The 24,932-nt window shown below is 42.4% G+C and overlaps 1 protein-coding gene across 11 annotated transcripts in view; it reads left to right on the top strand.

Annotated features, from left to right (window-relative positions):
- ANKDD1A (ankyrin repeat and death domain containing 1A) overlaps nt 1-24,932 on the top strand; it is a 78,936-nt gene that overhangs the window by 18,603 nt on the left and 35,401 nt on the right. For 4 of the 11 annotated variants that reach the window (XM_056571766.1, XM_056571770.1, XM_056571769.1 and 1 more), the window contains exons 2-5: nt 12,654-12,761; nt 14,397-14,491; nt 15,061-15,159; nt 15,826-15,930. In XM_056571766.1, the coding sequence (XP_056427741.1) occupies nt 12,654-12,761; nt 14,397-14,491; nt 15,061-15,159; nt 15,826-15,930 (407 nt within the window). Of the gene's footprint in view, nt 1-87; nt 185-1,796; nt 1,816-12,653; nt 12,762-14,392; nt 14,492-15,060; nt 15,160-15,825; nt 15,931-22,875; nt 23,324-24,932 lie in introns of those variants that run through there. The other 7 variants (XM_056571771.1, XM_056571768.1, XM_056571765.1 and 4 more) reach the window with 6 other exon arrangements.

Here is a 24,932-nt window from a genome sequence, read left to right as displayed (position 1 = left end):
AGTGTCCCCTAATCCCTCCTGTTTGTCACAGTTATTAGTGTCCCCTCTGTGTTTAGCAGCAGATGTCTTCGGCGCTCCAGTGTTCACCAAAGGATGTCACATGACTTCTGCAGCCAGTCAGCAGCCTCGGTAACACTGGAGCACCAACTGGAGGCAAAATGGGGGCTCAGTGGAGGAGAAGGAGGTATGTAAAACAGTTTAAAAAAAAGATTGACAACCCCGATTGGAAAGGGCTGACAAACACCTATTTGCCAGTATTAATTTCTCAGTCACTATGGCAACCTTCTGTACAGTATCAAAGGAAAAGAGGAGCGCGCTCCATAGTGTGAAACCACCTTCAGGTAATCTAGTATAATAACTAGGAGCACTTACCATCGGTGGTTGCGTGACCCCACACACAACAATGGTAAGCGTAGAGGGGTGATAATGCCCGGTCTGCAGCCTTCCTAATCACAGGGCTAAAAGAGAGGAGGACTTCCAAGGGATGAATGGCTTTGAACGGCGCTGACCAGAAGCATGAGGTAAAAACAACAGGTTTATTTGGATTTCCCACAATGCAATGCGTTTCACCGCACCTGGGCAGCTTCATCAACCATACCTGATGAAGCCGCCCAGGTGCGGTGAAACGCGTTGCATTGTGGGAAATCCAAATAAACCTGCTGTTTTTACCTTATGTTTCTGGTCCTGATCAGCGCCGTTCAAAGCCATTAATCCCTTGGAAGTCCTCCTCTCTTTTCTGTACAGTATGGCAGCCTTAAGATGTGGTAAAGTGTGTTCCATTGCATATGTATCCTTTCTTAATGCATACAATACTACAAAAACCAATGGAGTCATTTTTAGGAAAATACAAAAATATACTTTATTGGTATAACACCTATATTATAAAATGGAGGACTTCCACCCAGATGGAGGAAAGAACACGAAAACAGGTGACCCCTCAGGTCCAAAGTGGGAGCCAACAGGATAAAATATGCAAAACAGGACTGTAACAGAGTATACAGGTACAACCATGTGTCCAAAAGGACTACAAGGCACAGCAGTACCAATAATGAAAAAACATACTTATTCTAAAAGTCTCAGTCTGTCCTGGAGTATGTTTTTTCATTATTTTAAAAGTCTGTCTGTCCTGGAGTATGTTTTTTCATTATTGGTACTGCTGTGCCTTGTAGTCCTTTTGGACACATGGTTGTACCTGTATACTCTGTTACAGTCCTGTTTTGCATATTTTATCCTGTTGGCTCCCACTTTGGACCTGAGGGGTCACCTGTTTTCGTGTTCTTTCCTCCATCTGGGTGGAAGTCCTCCATTTTATAATATAGGTGTTATACCAATAAAGTATATTTTTGTATTTTCCTAAAAATGACTCCATTGGTTTTTGTAGTATTGTATGCATTAAGAAAGGATACATATGCAATGGAACACACTTTACCACATCTTAAGGCTGCCATACTGTACAGAAAAGAGAGGAGGACTTCCAAGGGATGAATGGCTTTGAACGGCGCTGACCAGAAGCATGAGGTAAAAACAACAGGTTTATTTGGATTTCCCACAATGCAACGCGTTTCACCGCACCTGGGCGGCTTCATCAGGTATGGTTGATGAAGCTGCCCATGTGCGGTGAAACGCATTGCATTGTGGGAAATCCAAATAAACCTGTTGTTTTTACCTCATGCTTCTGGTCAGCGCCGTTCAAAGCCATTCATCCCTTGGAAGTCCTCCTCTCTTTTAGCCCTGTGATTAGGAAGGCTGCAGACCGGGCATTATCACCCCTCTACGCTTACCATTGTTGTGTGTGGGGTCACGCAACCACCGATGGTAAGTGCTCCTAGTTATTATACTAGATTACCTGAAGGTGGTTTCACACTATGGAGCGCGCTCCTCTTTTCCTTTGATACTGTACAGAAGGTTGCCATAGTGACTGAGAATTTAATCCTGGCAACTAGCTGTTTGTCAGCCCTTTCCAATCGGGGTTGTCAATCTTTTTTTTAAACTGTTTTACATACCTCCTTCTCCTCCACTGAGCCCCCATTTTGCCTCCAGTTGGTGCTCCAGTGTTACCGAGGCTGCTGACTGGCTGCAGAAGTCATGTGACATCCTTTGGTGAACACTGGAGCGCCGAAGACATCTGCTGCTAAACACAGAGGGGACACTAATAACTGTGAAACACTAGAGAAATAAGGGGGACACTCATGACTGTGGCACACGGGAAGATAAAGGGACTGTAATGACTGACACAGGAGAGTTGAGGGGACACTAAAGACTGACACCCAGGAATATGAGGAGACATTAATTACTGTAATACACGGGAAGATGAGGAGACACTAATGACTGTGACAAACAGAAGGGATGAGGGGACACTAATGACTGTGACACACAGGAGGGATTAGGGGACACTAATGACTGTGACACACGGGAAGATGAGGGGACACTAATGACTGTGACAAACAGGAGGTATGAGGGGACACTAATGATTGTGACACACTTTGGACCTGAGGGGTCACCTGTTTTCCTGTTCTTTCCTCCATCTGGGTGGAAGTCCTCCATTTTATAATATAGGGGATATACCAATAAAGTATATTTTTGTATTTTCCTTAAAATGACTCCATTGGTTTTTGTAGTATTGTATGTTATAGGAGTGCATTACGTTAGCGCACATTGTCATTAGGCAGGTTTATTATTCTTCTGTTGAGGATTTTATATCCCGTCTTCAGAAATCACATTTGTTTATGTATACCTGCTCCATCTGCGCCCGAAAACAACTTGTAATTGATCGCGGTGGGTCAGAACGCTGGGACCCCCCGCCATCTCCTGCACGGGGCCGCGGCTCTCCCGTGCAGGAGTCGTGTGGATAGGGGATAAGTATAATAACGCTGCAGTTGTCTTTTAAGGCATATTACAGTGTTAGACATAACGGTGAATACTGAGTAAAACCGTAGGTACGTTATATCTCCTGCTGAAGTTAGCAATAGCATAATGCTACCTATCACGAAGCTGGAAATGTGTCATGTTTGTTGATTTCACCATGGAAACAGTCGGCTTGTTGGGCCTGGAAAAAGCTGCTGGTGTAGTTAAACACCATTAGTGGAACAATAGATAATGTCATCATATAGCGGCTGGTAGGGGGAGGCTTAATGTGGCTGCCAGACAGCTTTTATGAGGGCACAAACTCCCTTTACATTTCCTTGTTCCTTGTACAGTGGTCCCTCAAGTTACAATATTAATTGATTCCAGGACGACCATTGTATGTTGAAACCATTGTATGTTGAAACCATTGTATGTTGAGGCCAGAACTCTATGGAAACCTGGTGATTGGTTCTGAAGCCACCAAAATGTCATCAAAAATAGGAAAAGGTGAGGATTAAAGAAAAATAGGTAGATAACTAATACAGATAAAGCAAGTCCTTACATATAAAAGTAAGAAAGATCTGCTGGGAGCTGTAAATCACCGTCTATGTCAGTGTTTCCCAACCAGGGTGCCTCCAGCTGTTGCAAAACTACAACTCCCAGCATGCCCGGACAGCCGTTGGCTGTCCGGGCATGCTGGGAGTTGTAGTTTTGCAACAGCTGGAGGCACCCTGGTTTGGAAACAATGGTTTATGTAGAGGACAGGAGCTTCTTCAGGGTCCTATACTGTACACACAGTGTCCCAAATGGAGTTACCCTTGGTGTCCAAAGGAGCAGCTAACCCTGGCACAGGTAAGGAGTAGAGATGAGCGAACTTACAGTAAATTCGATTCGTCACAAACTTCTCGGCTCGGCAGTTGATGACTTTTCCTGCATAAATTAGTTCAGCTTTCAGGTGCTCCCGTGGGCTGGAAAAGGTGGATACAGTCCTAGGAGACTCTTTCCTAGGACTGTATCCACCTTTTCCAGCCCACCGGAGCACCTGAAGGCTGAACTAATTTATGCAGGATAAGTCATCAACTGCCGAGCCGAGAAGTTCATGACGAATCGAATTTACTGTAAGTTCGCTCATCTCTAGTAAGGAGTAGTACAGAACTTGTATTTCCTCCCTCTACTGTAGGGGGCGCTACCAGATACCAGTCAGTGCATGCACGTCAGTAATACAGGGGTTTTACCAGTAAAATGCCCATTATGATTGATCAGTTCCTAGAGTTATGAAATGTCTCACAGATCTGGACTGTCTGTAGCATTGTATGTTGAGTCTGGTTTCAAGTTACAATGGTCCAGAAAAGACCATTGTATGTTGAAACTATTGTATGTTGAGGCCATTGTAAGTTAAGGGATCACTGTACAGAAATACTATACAGTATTTATCCCTTTCCACCAGCTGTGGTTTCCATTCTATACAAACAACGTAAAAAACAATGATCAGGTATACATTTTGTGACAACTACATCCGTAAATCTATCAGGATGTGACCAATATTTTATAAATAAGACAAGTGCAGAGAAGTCACAAAGCTGAAATGTTATCTAACGATGCACTTACCACATCATCAACAATATAAGTGCACAGCTGTCCTCCTGGTCTGGCAAGGACATTTAAAAAGTCTGTTGCCGTATACCCGCCGGACCCACACCACTTCCCGTTCATTAACAGTCAGAATGTGACTCTGGTTGGCTTGTTTCAGAACCGTATCCGGTTTTGTTGCCAGACTGGAAACCGTGGTCCGCGCGGATTTCAGTCTGGCAATAAAACTAATACTATTCTAAAATGAGCCGACCAGGGTCACGATCTGACTCCAGACGGCTCATTTAATGACAGGGATACGGCAGCGGTCGGTTTTTAAATTCCCTGCCGTATCCCCAAAACGTAGTGTGAATGCACCCTGAAGTGTGAATGCAACACAGATTTGACCGGTCATTGGTTTTCTTTATTAGGAGAAGTTGGAAGATAAACATTTAACAACCCAGAAATCATTATTACTGTATTGATGGAAGAAAAATCAATTTTAATCAGGGACGTGATTATTTCTGATCGTTCGATGCTTTTATACTGGGCAGTGATCTTTACCTTCGTACTAATCTTACCAATAATAGATACATGTAAATGGGAAGAAACGGCCAATTAAATATGATGGAGCGCCCCCTAGGGCTATTTACCTTCATGCAATTATCTTCTATCTCCAGCTTCACAGCAGGCAATGGGATCTAAAAAATGTTTTGCTTGCAGACGTAGGCAGAATTTGTGTGGAATGTCTGCACGGAAAAGTGGGCGGACATATCACACGTTTGCCTGATGTGGCGGGCGCTAGGACCGCTCAGAAATGCACCGCCATATCTATTCTTTATACCAGAATTTAAATTTGTGCGGCAGAAACATCTGGTGCGGAAATTCTGTCGTGAAATCAATGGGACTGTGCAGACATAACCTTTAACACAAAAAAGAAACAACACTGCTTTCTTCCCTGGCTGATAACTAGCGATCTTAGTTGTGTGAACCGGTGCGATTAAAACTTTCGACATGTGGGGGCAACATGTCAAAAGTTTTGTATAATGGCAGTAACTTTTTAAAACCGTGCTCCCACCCTAGTTTCTAGTAGACGGGAAACCAGGCAGAAAAGCAGTGAAATGTCCACATAGATACATGTTGAAGCTCCCTTTGAAGTTCGTTCACTCCCTTACAGAGAGAGCAGTGGCACAACACAACACATGGGTGTGGATTATGCTTGTCGATCGGCCTTAGACAGGCCTTGATTATCCCCCCTCCCCTTGTGTTTTTTTCTATACCGGGATGGAAGAATGTGCCAAATTTAGTACAGTAGTTCAAGCATTTAAATGGGCACTGTCAGATATAAAAACTTTTTATATGTTGCACATCATGGCAAAACAAGTTTTTGTAATATACTTTAAAAAAAATAAAATCACATTATATTGAAGGAAACGGCCTTTGAAAATCCCACCACTAGGGGTCCCCATACCTCCTAGGATACTGATGAGTCCCACAGTAGCATGAGTGTGTCCAAAGGTCATGGACATGGCTGATTGACAAGGCTGCAGGAGGAACACAGCTTTCAGCAAAACTGCTGTAACACAGAATTTTACCAAATATGTGCCTCCAGCTGGCCCCAGTAACCTGTTATCCTCCTTATTTGGGTGGCAAGTTTGGTTCTCAGCTGGTGCTCCAGGAGCAGGCTGACGTCACATATACTGCCACCTAAAGCCTTCTTGCAGCCGGGCACAGTGATGAAGCAGCAACCGTGATGCCATCGTGCTCCTGCCATGCTCCAAGTCTGCTGCCCGAATAACAAGGAAAACGGGCGAATGGGGAAATGGATCGGCTCGTGGTACGTATTATTGTCTTCATTGTCACCCACACTACAAGCCTGTACCAACAGGTTAGTGCAGGTGACACTGATGACAGATTCCCTTTTAAGCCACATCCCCTTTCCAGTAAAGCATTACACACTTTCCAGTAAGAGGAAATTTAGAAAAAAAACATTATACCATCATCAAGTCTTCAGTTGCAGAAAAAAAGCTAAATGCTCTTATTCACCAGATGATATACATACAACATTCTAGCAATTTGCCAAGTACCTTAATGCAATGTTTCTCAACCAGGGTGCTTCCAGCTGTTGCAAAACGACAACTCCCAGAATGCACGGACAGCCTTTGGCTGTCCGTGCATGCTGGGAGTTGTAGTTTTGCAACATATGGAGTAGGGATCAACCAATTATCAGTTTGGCTGATATTATCGGCCGATAATCACGATTTTGGACATTATAGGTATGGGCAATTTCCTTGCCGATAATGCCCCGCCCATCGCTGCCGCTCAGGACAGGCAGGGGGAGAGAAGCGCAAAAGCCGCTGTAGTTCATTGATTTAAAACGCCCGCTTTAAATCATTGATCTGCAATGGCTTCTGCCCCGCCGGGGGGGGGGGGGGGGGTTGAAATAGCCAATAACTATACCGATAAATATCAGTATAAGTTTTCGGCTATCGGCCTGAAAGGTGACAGATTATCGGTATCGGCCCTAAAAAAACGATATCTGTCGATCCCTAATATGAAGGCATCCTGGTTGGTAAACACTGGCTTAAAGGGGTACTGCAGCCAAAATGAACTTATCCCCTAGGGAAGGGGATAAGTAGCTGACGGCAGGGGTCCGGCCGTTTGGTCTCCCCGTGATCTCTGGAATGAGACCCGGCTCTGAATGAGGAGCTCGTGCGGTAGACTGTACACGCTCCATTGATTTTTATGGGATCTCCGAAGAGGCCCAAGTCCAGCACTCGATCATCAGTGGTGCTCCCATAAAAATCAAAGGAGCGCGTGCAGTCTAGCAGTAGATGACACATACTCCTCACTGAGCGAGACGGGGTCCTCTTCCAGAGATCGCGGGGGGTCCTATCGTTTGGACCCCCCACGAGCAGCTACTTATACCCTATCCTGTAGATAGGGGGATAAGTTAATTTTGACTGCAGTACCCCTTTAATGCATAGGGAAGGACTTCTTTTGGTGGTGTTTCTAAATCTCTAGAGCTGGATTACTTTTTTCTTCATTCCTGTATCCCCCTTAAGCTCTTACACACAATGACATTCCGTCAGCTCTTATTTATGTCAGTGGCCACAGTGCTATTAGAGGAAGAGCGGCTCAGATCCAAACAGGGCTGTGGTGTATGGGCTGATGGAAGCCAACATGTTACATTGTGACACAATCCATTATGTATCTTTTACCAATACTCAAATGATTAGAAAAATAAAGCAGCATATAAAAGAATAAGATGCAAGATAAATAAAATCCTTCCATAGCAACGCCTTATTGATCCAGTATTTTCAGCCTTAGCTTTTACAGCCACAATTTATAGTTGGTTGAAGTTGTAAAATGCCGCCAGTGAATGAATCCAATATTTCACCATTGGTTTATAGGCATAAAAATCATCGCTATGGGGCTTGTAACACTTGTCAGTAATGAGACAACTCTGAGCTAATTCTAAGAGTCGTTTTATGTGTTTATCCTGGGTGTAGACATTCAGTGTATCATCAGAAAAGCAATGTATGTAGTCAGTCATTATTTATGTGCCGTGGTGTGTGTGTGCATGTGAAATATATAAAAATATTCTAGATTTCACAAGCTACATAATAGCTTAAAATTTTACTGTCATTAAAAACAACTTTTGACCTGTACATGAGATATGTGAAAAGTTGTTGATCTCATCGGGTCTCCGTGCCGAGACCTACTGCGATCATAAGTTATTAGCCGGGGAAGCGGGTGGCATTGTGTTCCATGGCCGGCCAAAACATCTGACCATTTCTCTGCGCAGAAGTTTATGGAGCTGAATGTTACCCTCTTCTGAATGATTGGGCGACTTCGCTGTGTTCACGTCAGCGCTATTGTTTCTGTTCTGCTCAGTCAGAGAAGTATTTTACTGGGCAATGTGGTGCAGCAGGTTGCGCCATTTTATCCTGTATTTTTGCAGAATATGTGATGGAGGCTTCTAACAGAATCTTTAAAGCAGATCTAAACAGGGTTGTAATTCTACTGGAAAGATAAAAGTGGCACTATTGTGATGAAAAACCTAGGCATATAATTAGGGATACAGGATTCTCAGCTATGTCACATTGGGAGATCAAGGTCCTGTGCCTGCGAGAGGTGCTGGGAACCAGAAAACTCAGTCATAATCAAATCCACTGTACAAAGAAAAACGATAACCAGCACTCACCACTAAGCTGCTGTAGGTCGTCTCTGCTCTCACGGACTCTCCGGTAACCGATCCGATGCAGGGGGCTCAAAGCGCCCTGCAGCGAATCTGTTACCGGAGAGTCCGTGAGAGCCGAGACAGCTGAGTCGACCTACAGCATCTTAGCGGGGAGTGCTGGTTATCGTTTTTCTTTGTACTAAACTGGGTTGTCTCAACAGCTCCTGTCTGAACAGTTCGGATCCATTCACACTACGGGATTTCCGAACAGAGAAAATGACAGTGGAGCAGCCTCCAATTGTTTTCAACAGGATTCTTCTGCACCATGCACACAGTGGCGGAAATTCTGGATTCAAGGCTCTGGATTCCGATGTGTCATTCTTTTGGCGGAATTCCGTGAAGACTGCATTGCTGGCATTGGGGACAGCGCATGCCGGCCCGGTCATAGCAAATCAATTTAGGCAGTACCCACTGGAGTCTTCACCCAGAATATCTCTGGGCGGGAACGCCGTAGTGTGAAAATTATTCAACTGCCATTGTAAAATAGGTTTATTTTGTTATACTACTAACCTTTTAGGTGTTTGCAGAAAAAAATACATTTGCAAATAGCTCAACATAACTAACATAACAAGTAGTTTATCTAAATTCAATACCAAATACCACTTTTAATGACCACTGCAGTCTCAGGTGCCATGGTTTTTTCAAACACCTGATTGGTGGGAATGACGATGCTGTGTCAGATTTCTGGACCCATCATAAACTGCTATTGCGCACTTGTACGCACACATCCCCATGTAGGTTCAGAAAAATGACAGGCCTTGCAGGCACAAGTGATCCCAGAGAAATTCTGCTAATTGCAAAGTGCAGCGGGTGACACAAAACCAGTGCAGGGGATGTCCGATGTGTATAGGTAGGGGCATGTGTCTCCTTATTAGTGTGGGTGGCTACATGAGGTAACACAACAGAGTGCAAGGTATGTGCGATGTGCATGGGGAGGGTTGGCACTTTCTGTAAGGATACACCCAGTGTTTTTTGGTCGCCCCCCTCTTCCCATGCACACCACACAAACCTGCATTGGAAAATACACTAAGAGCAGCACTTTGTGATCAGCAGAATGGTGGCGTTCTGTGATTGCTTACTTGTGCCTGCAGGGTTCATAATATTTCTAGACCACTGTAGGATGGGGATGTGCGCTTGCGCAGTATCAGTAATAGCCAAGATCACATCACCAAAAGTAATACTGGTCTAGCTTTTTGATGGGTCTAGAAATCTGATACAACCTGAAACTCAACTTATCAACACATGTGCATCTCTCTGTACGCTCCCTCACTGCCACTGCTCCTCGTTCTGGTGCTGGGGGATGATCCATCACAGTGCTGCCACGTCTCTCACTCAGTGGCACTGTGATGGATTGACCCCCAGCACCAGTAAGGGAAGCGTAACAGGACCAGGGGCAGCGATACCAGGGCGTAGGGAGGTGTACATGTTTTATATTTTTTAATCCTGGGCATGTTTGTTTAAAATGCGTACTTCTTTAGTACCTCTTTAGCATGCTGGCATAGCTGAGAGACTGAAAAGTTTGGGATAATTGTCGGAAGCTTTGAGGAATAGCCATTGAGTAATGCAGGGTTATCATGTAGGTCTGCTCCCTTTATCTCTGGGAGAGATTGAATGCAGCCATGTATATTTCTTATGGCTTACATCCTGTAGCTAACATTGTGCTTCCTACAATATTGTACTAAAGAATTGTTGTTCATGCAGTTTCTTGGTGTATTATTTTATGGCACTCTGGAGTGTAGATTTTTCAGTGCACGTAACTTGTGATCAGCTGAACAATCCCATAATAGCAGAAATAACTGACCTGGCAGCAGTCTCCAGCGGGCAGTAGCCTATTGTTCCTCTGGTATACAACAATAATGCTACTTGGTTGGCTGCTATGTACTCCATTTCCTCCTCACCCAATATGTATAAATAGTTTTGCTGGTTGACTACTAACCACACACATTAAATCACTTTTGGAGGAACACTCGAATGGCTATTCCTTTTGACACCCCTATACACACTCATACTTCTCAGCCAAACATGGAAGTGGGGAATAAGCTACTTCTGGAGACCTGGCGTCAGCTTATTTCCTTTAAAAACAAATGGGTTGAGCATTGAGCATAGTGAAATCCAGCTGCCCGGTCCTCTTATTGGAGGAATGTTGGAAGTGCCCCACACATATTAGATTGTCAGCTGTGTATTTCTGAAATGTCTAACATTCATATAATGTGGATGGCCACCTATAGGCTTTGTCCACATCTGAGCATGCCATCAGGCGTTCAGGTATTGTTGGTGTCAAGAATAGTGGAATGAGCAGCAGTGCGACACAAGGGGCTCGGGAGCTTCCTGAGCCCAAAGTCCACACTACAGCTCAGAAAGAGGATCGCTGCGGCATTCAGAACGGGCATACTTTTGTAAACACCCCCCTTCCCCTTTAGCTGTTGGATAACCATATTTTGCAGCATATTTTTTTTAACTGATTTTACTACCCATTGGGGGAGATTTATCAAAGTTGTCTATGTCTTGCATCAATATAGACCAAACTACAGAGGGTTAGGCCGGTCTATTGTGCGCCTAAATTATCAAAAGGCGCAAGGCTCTTGATAAATTCTGTGCACAGACGTTGTGATCTATGCTTTAGACTGTATTTAAACCTGCTTCAGCATGGTCTGAAATTTCGGCGTACTTTCAGCCGATGCGACTTGTCGCTGAAAAGTCGCTTTTGATAAATTCAGCACCAATGCATTTTTTCGTCTAAAATAGACTAGAATGCATCATGTTCTAAAAATCCTCTAAAGCAAAAGTCGCAGAATTTTAGACTACGACTTTCTGTGCGACAAATTTAAACAGGAAAAACCAGTCTAAATCCTTTGATAAATATCCCCCATTGACTTTCAATGAGTAGGAAAATATGCAGCAAAATATGACACGTGACCCTACAATTAAACTGTTATATGTCTGCTTCTAATCCCATTTAAATTTATTGCCATGTGGTTTATTTCACACATATATACACAATGTATAAAGGGGTCTGCTTCTAGCTCTGCTCACATATATGTTCCTCAGGATAGGCTATCATTTAAAAAGTCTCAGGAAAAAACCCTTAAAGGGGTACTCCGCCCCTAAACATCTTATACCCTATCCAAAGGATAGGGGATAAGATGTCAGATCGAGTTCGCTCTGTGCGTAATGACGGGCAATACAGGGGCCGGAGCATCGTTACCTTACGGCTCTGCCCCTCATGACGTCACGGCCCGCCCCCTCAATACAAGTCTATGGGACTTGCATTAAGGGGGCAGGCCGTGATGTCACGAGGGGCGGCGCCATGTCGTCACGTTACTCCGTCCCCTGTATCGCCCGTCATTACGCACAGAGCGAACTCGCTCAGTGCAGTAATGACAGCGGGGTGCTGCAGTGGAGATCCCGGGGGTCCCCAGCAGCGGGACCACAGCGATCTGACATCTTATCCCCTATCCTTTGGATAGGGGATAAGATGTCTAGGGGCGGACTACCCCTTTAAAGGGGTTATCCAGATTTTTTTTTAAATTATTTTTCAAAGTATGCCCGTTCTGTAGTATATAACAAAACAAACCTCTTCTCACCTGCTGCACTCCCACGAGGGCCCGCAGCAATAGTCTTCTTAAACAGCATCTTAATGCCGGTCCTGTGAAGCACCCAGGTCCTGTATGTGACACTGCCGCTCAGCGATTCGCTGGCCACATTGATGTCTCACCTCAGCCAGCAGTTCGCTTCTGAGCCCAATGTCCACACTACAGCTCAGAAAGAGGATCGCTGCGGGCATAAAGAACGGGCATACTTTTATAAACACTGCCCCCCCCCCCCCCCCCCAACCATAGCTGCTGGATAACCGTATTTTGCTGCATATTTTTTACAACTGATTTTTGCTGCGCATTGACTTCAAGTAGGAAAATATGACACGTGTGACCCTACACTTAAACTGTTATATATCTGCTTCTTATCCCATTTTGACTTCTTTCCACGTGGTTTATTTCAGTGCTTCCCTCTGAGCAAGAGTTTCACATTGCAGCCAAGACAAACAACATTGAGAAGATGTTACAGCTGATGAAGAAAGGAGTGGATGTGAGAGCCAAGAACAGTGTAGGTACCGTGTCCCTTCCACATTACTGTCAGGGTATTTATGTTACAGATTTCTATGGGGAGATAAAACTAATCCATATCGGCCAGTTAGTTGGGACTGAACCTTTAGTAAAAGACGAAACTGAAAGAGTTAGGCTGCATTCACATCTCATTTTTGCAATACGGTTCCCATATCCGGTTTCAGTGTAAAAACCGTATGGAACCGTATTGCAAACCCTATGTATAGACATGTCATTGAAAACCGTATGCCAAACGTAGCATCCAGTTGTGTACGTTTTGCACAGTTTACGGTTTTATCCGTTTTTTTTTTCCCAGTCATCTACGGTTTTATGTCCGGGTGAAAGACCGGATACAATCAGTGTACGTTTTTTTTTTTTTTTTTTTTTTTTTTAAATAGTGGTCAATTGGAACCGTACAGAACCGTATGTGCGTATGGTTCCATCTGGTTTGCACAATACGGTTTTGCAGTTTGCACATGCGCAGTGCACACCGAAAGTTCTTCCCACAAATAGAACAAGAAGAACTTTAATTAAGGACAAACATAAAACCGTATCTGGTTTTTTTTTTTTTTTTTCGGTCCGGTTTTGAGACATCATTTTTTTTTTTTTTACAAAAAAATGATACGGTAACCGTATTGCAAAAAACGAGATGTGAATGCAGCCTTACTAGAGCAATGTTTCCCAACAAGGGTGCCTCCAGCTGTTGCAAAACTACAACTCCTAGCATGCCCGGACAGCCGAAGGCTGTCCGAGCATGCTGGAGGTTGTAGTTTTGCAACAGCTGGAGGCATCCTGGTTGGAAAACACTGTACTAGAGACAGCAGAAGTAATAAGATAAGAATATCCATTTAGCAAAATACCAAAAATGAGTGGCAGACAATTGTAAATCCCCGACTTGCGTATGTAGAGGAGCAGGCGCTCAGCCAACCATTCATTCATATCCGTGAAAGCGTGTTGTTCCATTACCACGAGTGAAGGAAAACAAGAATACGTTTCAGATGGTAAATAATAAGTTCTTGTTGGAAGGGTGCATCAGGATTGTACAAACACCAAAGAGCTGCACATGAGCCAAGATTGGGTCAGAATTTCTTTACCTTATATCATATTCACAAAATTCCCCAAGGGTCTCCCCAGGTTTAAACAATTATTCACAAATTCCCATCTGCGCCTAAGCACAGATGGGACTAATTCCCAATACTAGGGATCCCCCCCTAAATTAAAATATAACCTTTTATTATTTTTTATTTAAAAGTTTGACCATAAGGCTGAATTTAATTTTAAAATTGCAGAGGGAGCCAAGACCTTATCTGGTATTAGAATATAACCACTTCTGATAGGGGACTGTTGCTAATGTGTCACTCTATTTCCTTTTGGTGTATTCAACACAGATCCCTCAATATTTGTCTTGCACACCAGCAACAGATTCTCCCTGATTGTGGTCGGTCCCTATGCTATTTAAAAAATCACAAATGTGTACCCCCCCCCCCCGACGTTTCGCTGGATACAACCAGCTTTGTCAAGGGTTGGGGCAACACTGTTTTAATTTCTTTACCTTGACGCATGCTATCGGATACTTCTATATCAAGGCCTCACAGACACTTTATCATGGTCTCTGTTTTCTTAACTTATGTTTCAGGTAGACAGGACAGCCTTACACTGGGCAGCAGGTGCTGGACATGAACAAGCGCTCAAGCTTCTCCTGGAGCATGATGTCCCTGTGGACGAGGAAGACTGTGTATGTATTTGGTCTCTCTGGTTTACATGCCATCTATGTTGAAGTGGAAAAACCCCCATTAAAGGGGCATTGCCATCTCAGCATGATATCCCTATTCACATGATAGGGGATAATATGCTGATCAAAGGGGGTTCAATCTGTAGAATAGAAGTGAACTGTCCCCTTATAATGAACGGCAGGCATTCTGCATGCACAGCCAAAGCTTTATTCATTGTCTATGGGGCTTCCAAACGAGCCGAGTGGAGGGCATACCGGGACAGTTTTCTTCCTGTGTTTTGGATGAAGTAATTGACTACATTTCTACATAAACATTAATAGATTGTAGATAGGTGGTCGGGCACAGTTTAGACTGTACTCCATCTTCTACTGGAACTGTTAACTACTGATATCTACTCTCTTGCTAAATCATACATAAAGCTGCGTAATTTGTTGGTGCTATATAGATAAATAAATTAATAATTATTATTATTATAATATACTGAAGAAATTCAGTGCTGTTATATTAGACAAATTAGATAAAACCCATCTATGTCAATAGTCCTAATGTAATTTTTTTTTCTGGCCCAAAGTTTGGAATGAATGCCTTACTACTAGGAGCATGGTTTGGACATCTTAAGATTCTTCAAATCCTTGTCAATGCTGGAGCCAAAATAAACTGTAAGAACAAGGTGAGATCCAGTATTCCCTCAACATTAGTCGATACGTGTCACCATAGTAAACAAGAGTTAAAGAGTACCTATCATCAACTAAACTGTCCCTAATCCCCCCCCCCCCCCCATCTTACCCTAACACTCACGAACTCTGTCCTTGTCTTCATTTCTACTTAAAAATGCTCACAAATACCTTTTTCCCCCTCTCTAAGGCTGCTCAATACTCTTTCTCTCACTCTCTCTGTGTCTCTCTGTCTTTCTCTGTCTTTCTCTCTCTCTCTTTTTCTCTGTCTTTCTCTCTCTCTCTCTCTCTCTCTCTCTCTCTCTCTCTCTCTCTCTCTCTTTCTTTCTCTCTTTCTTTCTCTCTTTCTTTCTCTCTTTCTTTCTCTCTCTTTCTCTCTCTCTCTCTCTCTTTCTTTCTTTCTTTCTTTCTTTCGTCAGTTGTTCTGACTACTAGAGCAGATAAAGTGCAGGTTCTCCAGAAAGGACCTTTTTCTGTCCGGTTACACTGTGACCTTGAATAGTACTTTGCAAGGAAACTTTATGAAATATTATGGCATAGTTTTACAAGAGCACAACTGTTAAAAGTAGTAGGACTACTTTTTAGATTATAAATGACTTGAGATGGACATTTCCCAGTGTTGTTACCTTGTTTAATATTCATTTTGTGTATTGAATTTCCAGAATGGCCTCAACCTGCTCCATTGTGCAGCACAAAGAGGACACATCAAAGTCATGGAGTTTATTATGGAGGATCTGGAGGACATCAAGCTGGATAAGACAGATAAGGTAAAGGGGACAGCCTTATTATTCATCAATGTTATGACGTACTTACTACTTGTGGTGTAGAGCTCTGTCCAAAGAGGTTGATTATCCATCCTGGATTTCCTGCATTCTGTGTTAATCCCAATGATGTAATGCTTCAGTCTGCAGGTATTAGTAATTCCTCTGAAGACCCAATTTAAGCCCTAAATGATGGCAATGGATGACTAGTCTCAAACTAAATTAGATCACATGATGCCTGTAACATAGGTCTACTGAGCTATTCCAGGAGAGGTTTTTTAATTTTTTTGTTACTGAGATTCTAGGTTTATATATATTTTTTTCCTCTACGACTTTTGTACAATGAAAAAAAAAAACTTTCAAAAAATTTTGTTTTCGTTTCACCATATTCTGAGAGCCATAATATTTAGTTTTTCCATCAATTGAGTTGTATCGACCCTGCTATACTTCTGTATTGAAGTATATTATACCTGTCTGTCTATTTGGCCCTGCATTGATGTCCTGTGTTTTTTAGTCCTCTGCCTGTCATTGAAACTAATTTGCACCTTGTGCTCACATTGCAAGGAAGCCAGTTGGGTGACAGAATGAGTCCTCTGCCTCCGTCTACCTGTTTAGATGGCGTGGTGACTATTGACCCCGGGATCTTAGGTAGAGCAATTGCATCAGGATTTTAGCTCTAGGCTAAAGCCGGCTGCTGATGGCACGGGCTGAGCTCCTGAGCATGCACTATTACTGTGCTGTAAAGGTACAGCAATTTGCAGTGAGGTCCACCCACTTGTGGTGCAAATATAGGTCATGAAACCAGAAGATATTTAAATGGGCACTGTCAGATACAAAAACTTTTAATTTGTTGTAAGGCATGCAGAACCAATAGGTTTTGCATTTGCTTTCATTAAAAAATGTTAATGTATTTCATACTGAAAAAGCCAAACAGCTGCCCCCCTGCCTGCTTGGACACATACTAGTCCTGCTGTGTCCATGCATCATCACCTATGTCATGGACACACTTCCTTGATTGACAGCTGTGAGCGCAGGGCTCATAGCTGAAGGAAAAATCCTCCCACTGTCAGCTCGTGTCCCACTACTGTCAGTGAGAACAAGCTGGGAGTTGTAGTTTTGCTAATGCTAGGGGAGATTTGAGCAGACAGCATACTGAGGGAGGGGGCGGAGACCTGCACAGTGAGGCCACGCCCCCTCCATTTGAGTGGAATTCAGACTAGTGAGCTAAATTAAAGGTGTAATAAAAAAATAAATAAAGGTGCTAGACACCTAAAAATTAGATGCACATGGTCAGGATTAGGTACTTAGTGATATATATACCTGATAAAAGTTTCCAATTTTCTTTAAATAAAAATAATGTACAAAAATGAACATAAGTGGTATCTCTGCATGTGGAAATGTCCAGGCTATTAAAATATAATGTTAATTAAACCGTACGGTGAACGGTGTAAATGTAAAAAATAGTCCAGAATTGCTCATTTTTGGTCACTTCATATGAGAAATTTTTTATAAGGTGATCAAAAAGTTACATCTAGACTTTTCTGGGCTTGCCTCGGGTGTAAGAGGAGCTACAGCTCTCCGGCCGCTAATAGCCTTACATGCTGCGATCACCTATTAACCCATTAGATCACCGCTGTCAGCAGTGTCTAAAGGAATCTTATATCCATCCCTGGTGGTCTAGTGGGGGGTATCAGACTATTTTGGTTGAAATTATTTCATCTACCAGGACAAGTTTTCTTGAGGGACAAGTAGATTGTGTTCCGCTTTAGTCCCTTGGACAAGTAGTTTTTTGTTTTTTTAAATTTCCACACCCCTGCCCACACAGGAACCTCTCCCTATTTCCACATAAAACACTGCCATTTCCTAGGATTTTTAGGTGGAAATAGTGTCTCCTGTGTGGAGCAGCCCTTTTTAGGTTGAGTAACACTTGCCAAGAAGTGAATTAATAGGGCGAGACTAGGGCCTTACAGGGGAAGTTTTTACACCCACTGGTTACAATGGACAATACGTGGTTCCCTTCCACCAATTTGGGTCCATATATTTTATCCTAAGCATATTATTAAAAGTTACGTTTTACATAATGCATATCCTCAATACTTGTGCACACTAACACTTTTACAAAAGAGACCATTTTCTTCTGCCTACCGGCCTCAGCTACTATTCTGATCCTGCCACCCACCGCACCACTCTGTCACCGGTTCACTTTCAGGACTCCTGATGCTGCTGCCACCTCCAAGCTGTCTCATACTGCCACCATATGTTCTCCTCATACTGCTACCACCTCCAGGCTGTGTCATTCAGCCACTATCTGATCTCCTCATGCTGCCGCCACCTCCATGCTGTGTCATTCAGCCACTATATGGTCTCTTTATGCTTCCGCCACCTCCAGGCTGTGTCATTCAGCCACTATATGTTCTTCTCATGCTGCCGCTAACTCCAGGCTGTGTCATTCAGCCACTATATGGTCTCCTTATGCTGCCACCACTTCCACACTGGTTCATTCAGCCACTATATGTTCTCCTCAGGCTGCTGCAAACTCCAGGCTGTGTCATTCAGCCACTATATGCTGCCGCCAACTCCAGGCTGTATCATTCAGCCACTATATGCTGCTGCCAACTCCAGGCTGTGTCATTCAGCCACTATATGTTCTCCTCCTCATGCTGCTGCCACCTTCACAATGTGTCATTCAGGCACTATATGGTCTCCTGATGCTGCCGCTGCCACTTCCATGCTGTGTCATTCAGCCACTATATGGTATCCTCATGCTTCCGCCGCCTCCAGGCTGTGTCATTCAGCCACTATATGCTCCTACTGATGTCACCTCCAGGTTCTGTCATTGTGCCGCTCTGCGACAGTGATTCTAATAGCGGCGCCTGTAATCTGCATGTCCTACTGAATAACAGTATTATTTCACTACCCCAGCACACACCCTATGCATGTTACAGCAAGGCAAAAGTGCTCTACAGCCCTATTGAGGCTCTCTGTAGGCCAGAAATAGTCGTTTTTAATAGTGATTCGCCGCAAATAAATTCTCACCAAAACAAATTTTGGGAGGAAAATTCGGCGAATCGGCTGAATCGAATTTTTGAAAAATGTGCTGATCTCGAATTATGTGCATCATGTAACTCGGCCATATTGTTCATATACAGTCATGAGTTTTTGTGAGCAGTGCCCTATAGCAGTATGTTTAATCAACAAGGCTGGGTTCACACATAGTATTTTGGTCAGTATTTTTAGCTAAAGCCAAGAAGTGGAACCAAAACAGATAAAAACTGAAAAACCTGCCTTTTTTTCTGTGTTTTGGCTTTAAATATTGACCAAAATACTAAGACTGCACCCAGCTTTAGTGGCTTCTGTAGATGTACTAAGCATATGTACAGTGTTTTTTTAGATATCTTTTATATTGATGCTGTCAGCCCTGAAAATGTATGAAAATATGATTTGAAAAGTAAACTTTCAACTGTGACTTGCAGGAAATCTGCGTGACTTTCTGAACATTTCATGAAATGTTTTCCCTGGTTCCTTATAAACACTAAAATTCCATTGCATAGAACTACTCTGTTCAAGGGGTAAATGTTTTACTCTGTGAACAAAAAATACCTTTTTACACACGTTTTTAATGTCCTTTTAAACAAGCAGAAAGTTATCTTCTCTCTGTGGAATGTGGAGGAAGTAATGATTGACATATGCGATCTTAAGTGACTAGTCCTACATACAGTAGATACTAAGCACACACATGGTTAGCATGGAATGACTTCTTATAACTCAGTACTTAATCAAGGGGACAGTTGTATCTTAGGCTGGGTTCAGATATATATGTTATAGAAAAAGGTGCAAATTATTATTATAGTTTTCTGTTTGATGGCTAATACATATACTGACAAAAATAAATATGGAACACATTTACTAAAGACTGGCCTCTTGCATACTGGTATTTAGCTCATCTGCTGTAAAGTAATTTGCTCCTATTTTATTTGGAGACAACTTTTCCTCCATAGTACTCAAGAATATACACAGATAAGCTTAAAAAATGTTTGGGTAGACCGAAATGTTGTATTACAGTTTCAGTGTACACCAGTTACCTTTAGGGAGTTTAATATATTTCTATTAAGTTGAGAGATAGAATTATCTTCTATATGGACTATGATCTGTTTGTGATCCCACACGCTGAGAATAAATAAAATTCAAACTTGCTTATATTCTGAAGTGCCATGGATTATTCTTCTTCATTTCAGAAATGAATCCTTCCGCAGGCATCCTTCTTCCATTTGACCATTTTTACTTGTCTTAATAAATTAGTCGCATCCGAAATGTTGAACAACATTTTGGTTATTTTCATTGATGACATGTTCTTTTTCCTACCGTTATCCTTTTTTACGTTTATTTTAAAATCCTTCAATAAAAAAATGTCATATCTGTGGCTTTCTATATGCCACAGACTGAACTCTACGATGGCTACTAACTGGTATAGATTTTAGCTACTATTTTATGCCAGATTTCTGAAGTATGTTTAAGAAAGTAGGTATATGAGGCCTTGCTCCTTTTACATGAAGCCCCACAGACTTCTAAAAAGTGTCAAAGGCGGCAAAAAAGTTATTTGTGCGAAACTGATGAGGGAGGGGAAGTTGACGGGGGTCATTACACACTTTAATAATTTGGATGACTGCATCCTTACAAAAAAAAAAATCTTGAATCCACTCTTAGTAGATGCTGAAACGTGGCATGAACAAAGAATGAGGTGGAAATTCTTTGATTCTGCTCAAATTCCGTTCTGCAGAGCTTGCTGCACAATTTATGTAGTTTTGCTGAATTTAACCCCTTAAGGACCAAGGACGTACTGGTACGTCCTGAGTCCTTTCCCTTTCTAGAACGCGGGGCCATGACGTGGCTAATAGCGCGCGGCAGTGATCGCGGTGTTGCGCGCTATAAACCCTTTAGACGCGGCGTTCAAAGTTGAACACTGCGTCTAAAGTGAAAGTGAAACCATGCCGGTTAGCTCAGGGAGCTGTTCGGGATCACCGCGGCGAAATCGCGGCATCCCAAACAGCTGTTAGACACAAGGAGGGTCTCCTACCTTGCCTCCTGGTGTCCGATCGCTGAATGACTGCTCAGTGCATGAGATCCAGGCATGAGCAGTCAAGCGGCAGAATCATCGATCACTGGTTTCCTATGAGAAACCAGTGATCAATGATAAAGATCAGTGTGTGCAGTGTTATAGGTCCCTATGGGAGCTATAACACTGCACATAAAAAGTGAATAAAGATCATTTAACCCCTTCCCTATTAAAAGTTTGAATCACCCCCCTTTTCCCATAAAAAAAAAAAAAAGTGTAAATAAAAATAAACATGTGGTATCGCCGCGTGCGGAAATGTCCAAATTATAACAATATATCGTTAATTAAACCGCACGGTCAATGGCGTACGCGCAAAACAATTCCAAAGTCCAAAATTGTGTATTTTTGGTCACTTTTTATATCGTGAAAAAATGAATAAAAAGTGATCAACAAGTCCGATCAATACAAAAATGGTACCGCTAAAAACTTCAGATCACGGCGCAAAAAATGATCCCTCATACCGCCCCATACGCAGTAAAATAAAATAGGGGTCAGAAGATGACAATTTTAAACTTATAAATTTTCCTGCATGTAGTTATTATTTTTTTTCAGAAAAATAAGTCAAACCTATATAAGTAGGGTATCATTTTAATTGTATGGACCTACAGAATAAAGAGAGTGTGTCATTTTTACCGAAAAATTTACTGCGTGGAAACAGAAGCCCCACAAAAGTTACAAAATGGCGTCTTCTTTTCAATTTTGTCTCACAATTATTTTATTTTTCCGTTTTGCCGTAGATTTTTGGGTAAAATGACTGAAGTCATTACAAAATAGAATTGGTGGGGCAAAAAATAAGCCATCATATGGGTTTTTAGGTGCAAAATTGAAAAGGGTTATGATTTTTTAATGGTAAGGAGGAAAAACGAAAGTGCAAAAACTGAAAACCCCCTGGTCCTTAAGGGGTTAAACATAATTTCTGTGTGCTTAAAACACAGAATCCTGCTGAAATTCAAAGCCCCATTGACCTCACAGCGATTCCACCCAGGTTTTTGATGAAAAACGGATTCCTCAAAACCTGACTAAACTGTATCAAAACGTGTGTACAAATTTCAACTCGTATATGGTTTGAAAACTGATGTCTGGTTGCATCCGTTTTGTAAGAAAAAAAAAGTATATGTTTTTAACTTTTCACTCCATTTTGAATAAAGTTTCACTTGTTTGATTGAAATTCCAGGAAAAAAAAACTGTGCAAAGTCAAAAAACGTATGGTGAAAACCGGATGGAACCGTACGCACATACGGTTCTGTACGGTTCCCATTGACTCCCATGTAAAAAAAAAAATGTATACGGTTTAATACAGTTTTTCACCCGGACCAAAAACCGTGGAAGACTACGGTTTTGGGTACGGGAAAAAAAACTGACAAAACCGTACAGGATGCAAATCGGACACAACCTGATGCATCTTTTGGCATACAGTTTTCAATGGAGAGTCAATGCATACGGTTTTCAATACGGTTCCATACGGTTTTCACATTGAAAACGTATATGGGAACTGTATTGCAAAAACATGGTGTGAATGCACCCTAAATTTAAAGACATGTTCAATGGATTTTTTAGAGTCCAGAAAGCAGAATTTCCACTGCGGAAATCCTGCCGTGTGAATGGACAGCAGAATCCTCATTCAACACAATGGGGGAGATTTACGAATACCTGCCGTGAGGAAAAGTTGCTGAGTTGCCCATAGCAACCAATCAGATCGCTTGTTTCATTTTTGAACAGGCCTGTGAAAAAATGAAAGAAGCGATCTGATTGGTTGCTATGGGCAACTCAGCAACTTTTCCTCTGGACAGGTTTTGATAAATCTTCCCCAATGTGTAGTAAATGTTACATAGCCTAATACTGGAATGCTGACATCCATTTGCTCTCTTTTGAAGATGTTATACACATAACTACTTACCAGGAATGGGCGTAGAGGTCACAGACCATCTATTCCATAGATCTATACTAAACCAGAAGTGGCGTCAGGCAGCAACTTGGGCTATTCTTCTAACAGAGATTGTAAACCAGATTGAATTCCACATGGGAGAAAAGTGTGCTGACGTAGTGATACACCTGAGTTCATGTAGTTTACTGTCGGTTTAGGATATTGGAGAAATATCATGTGAAATGTCAACACTTTGCAGTCATGACTTACTGAGCTGCAGAGTATATTTTCCATTGCTCTTCAGTTATAATCAGGGCTCAAGTCAACGCATGGGAAGGGAGTTCCTGCACTTTTACCACAACAGGAACACTGTTCCCATTAAATGGAATGCTGCAGGACCAACCCTTGAGTGGAAATCTTGCGTGAGTTCCTAGACTTTTTCCCAGTACTTGATCCCTGGTTGTAACTAATGGGGCGTGTAAAACAGCAGACAGAGAAGCTATAGGTCCACTTTACATTCTGTGTGTGTGTGTGTGTGTGTGTGTGTGTGTGTGTGTGTGTATATATATATATATATATATATATATATATATATATATATATATATATATATATATATGTGTGTGTGTAATAATGTATAGATTATAGGCTTTTTCACAATCACTGTTTTGAAACGTGCGCTATATATATATATATATATATATATATATATATATATATATATATATATAGCGCAGTGGTCCCTCAACATACGATGCTAATCCGTTCCAAATGAACCATCATTTGTTGAAACCATCGTAAGTTGAGGGATCCATGCAATGGAAAGAATAGGAAGTTATACTCACCTGTCCCCGCTGCTCCGGACCGTCACCGCTGCCCTGGATGTCACCCTCCATTGCTGTCGCCGCGTCCCCAGCGTGTCCCCGACGCTCTGGACGCCTCTGCTTCCCCAGGATCCTCACTCTCCGTCGCCGCTATCACGTCACTACGCACTCACGTTGCTCCTATTGGATGATGAGACGGCGTGCGCAGCGACGTGATGACGACGAAGGAGAGCGCCGGCGATGCAGGGGATCCCAAAGAGGACGCTCCAGAGCCCCGAGGACAGGTAAGTGATAGTCAGCGGACCACACGGGGCACCGTAAACGGCTATCTGGTGGCAGCTGAAGCAGTCTGCGCTGCCGGATAGCCGTTTATGCGATGGCTCCGACATACAAAAGCATTGTATGTTGATGCTGCTTTCAACATGTGATGGCCTCTGAATATGTCAGGGCCATTGTAGGTCGGGGGGTCACTGTGTATGTGTATATGTATGTGTATATATATATATATATATATATATATATATATATATATAAATATATTACATTTTTTTTAAACCTTTACAGGAAAACACCAGAAATAATCCCATGCCGGAAGCTTGATATGTTTTGATTACAAAGATCATTGATCCCAAAAATGGCAGAAACCAAAATTCTTTAAAAATATATTTTTGTTATTTATGCCCTATAAAATGTTTTTTTATTTTTTTTATTTACAATAAATAGTCCCTTTTCCTTTGACTGTTTTTTTTTAAAACTTTATTATGTTTATATTACTCTTACATTTTGCTTCATACTTATACTTTATTAGAATACTTTTGTGTGCTAACAAATTATTCTCTGTCACTTGGACACAGATTGCTGCTTTGGCTACACTTGCTTGGGGAGTTATTTATTTAGCAAAGCATAATTTTCAGCATTGCACTCACACTCAGCCTCTGCCGTACTACGCAGAGAGGAGGCCATCAACTGCCCTCCTGCTGCCATGGCAACCAAAGGGTCACCGTTGGATAACAGGATAACATCAAGATAAGATGTCTGATTGCGGGGGTTACTCTGCAAACACCTCCCACCCCCCCCCCCCCCCCCCCCCCCCCCGCGATCTCCAGCAGCACTTGGAGTTCTAAACAAACGCCAGGTTCCTGCAGCAGTGGTCATGACCTCATGGTCACGCCCCCTTGTGATCTCACGTCACGCCACTCCACCAATG

This window comes from Hyla sarda, chromosome 4 (assembly GCF_029499605.1).
Source record: "Hyla sarda isolate aHylSar1 chromosome 4, aHylSar1.hap1, whole genome shotgun sequence".
Lineage (NCBI taxonomy): Eukaryota > Metazoa > Chordata > Amphibia > Anura > Hylidae > Hyla > Hyla sarda.
The sequence above is the reverse complement of the archived record's forward strand: the minus strand, read 5'-3'. Positions and strand labels throughout refer to the sequence as shown.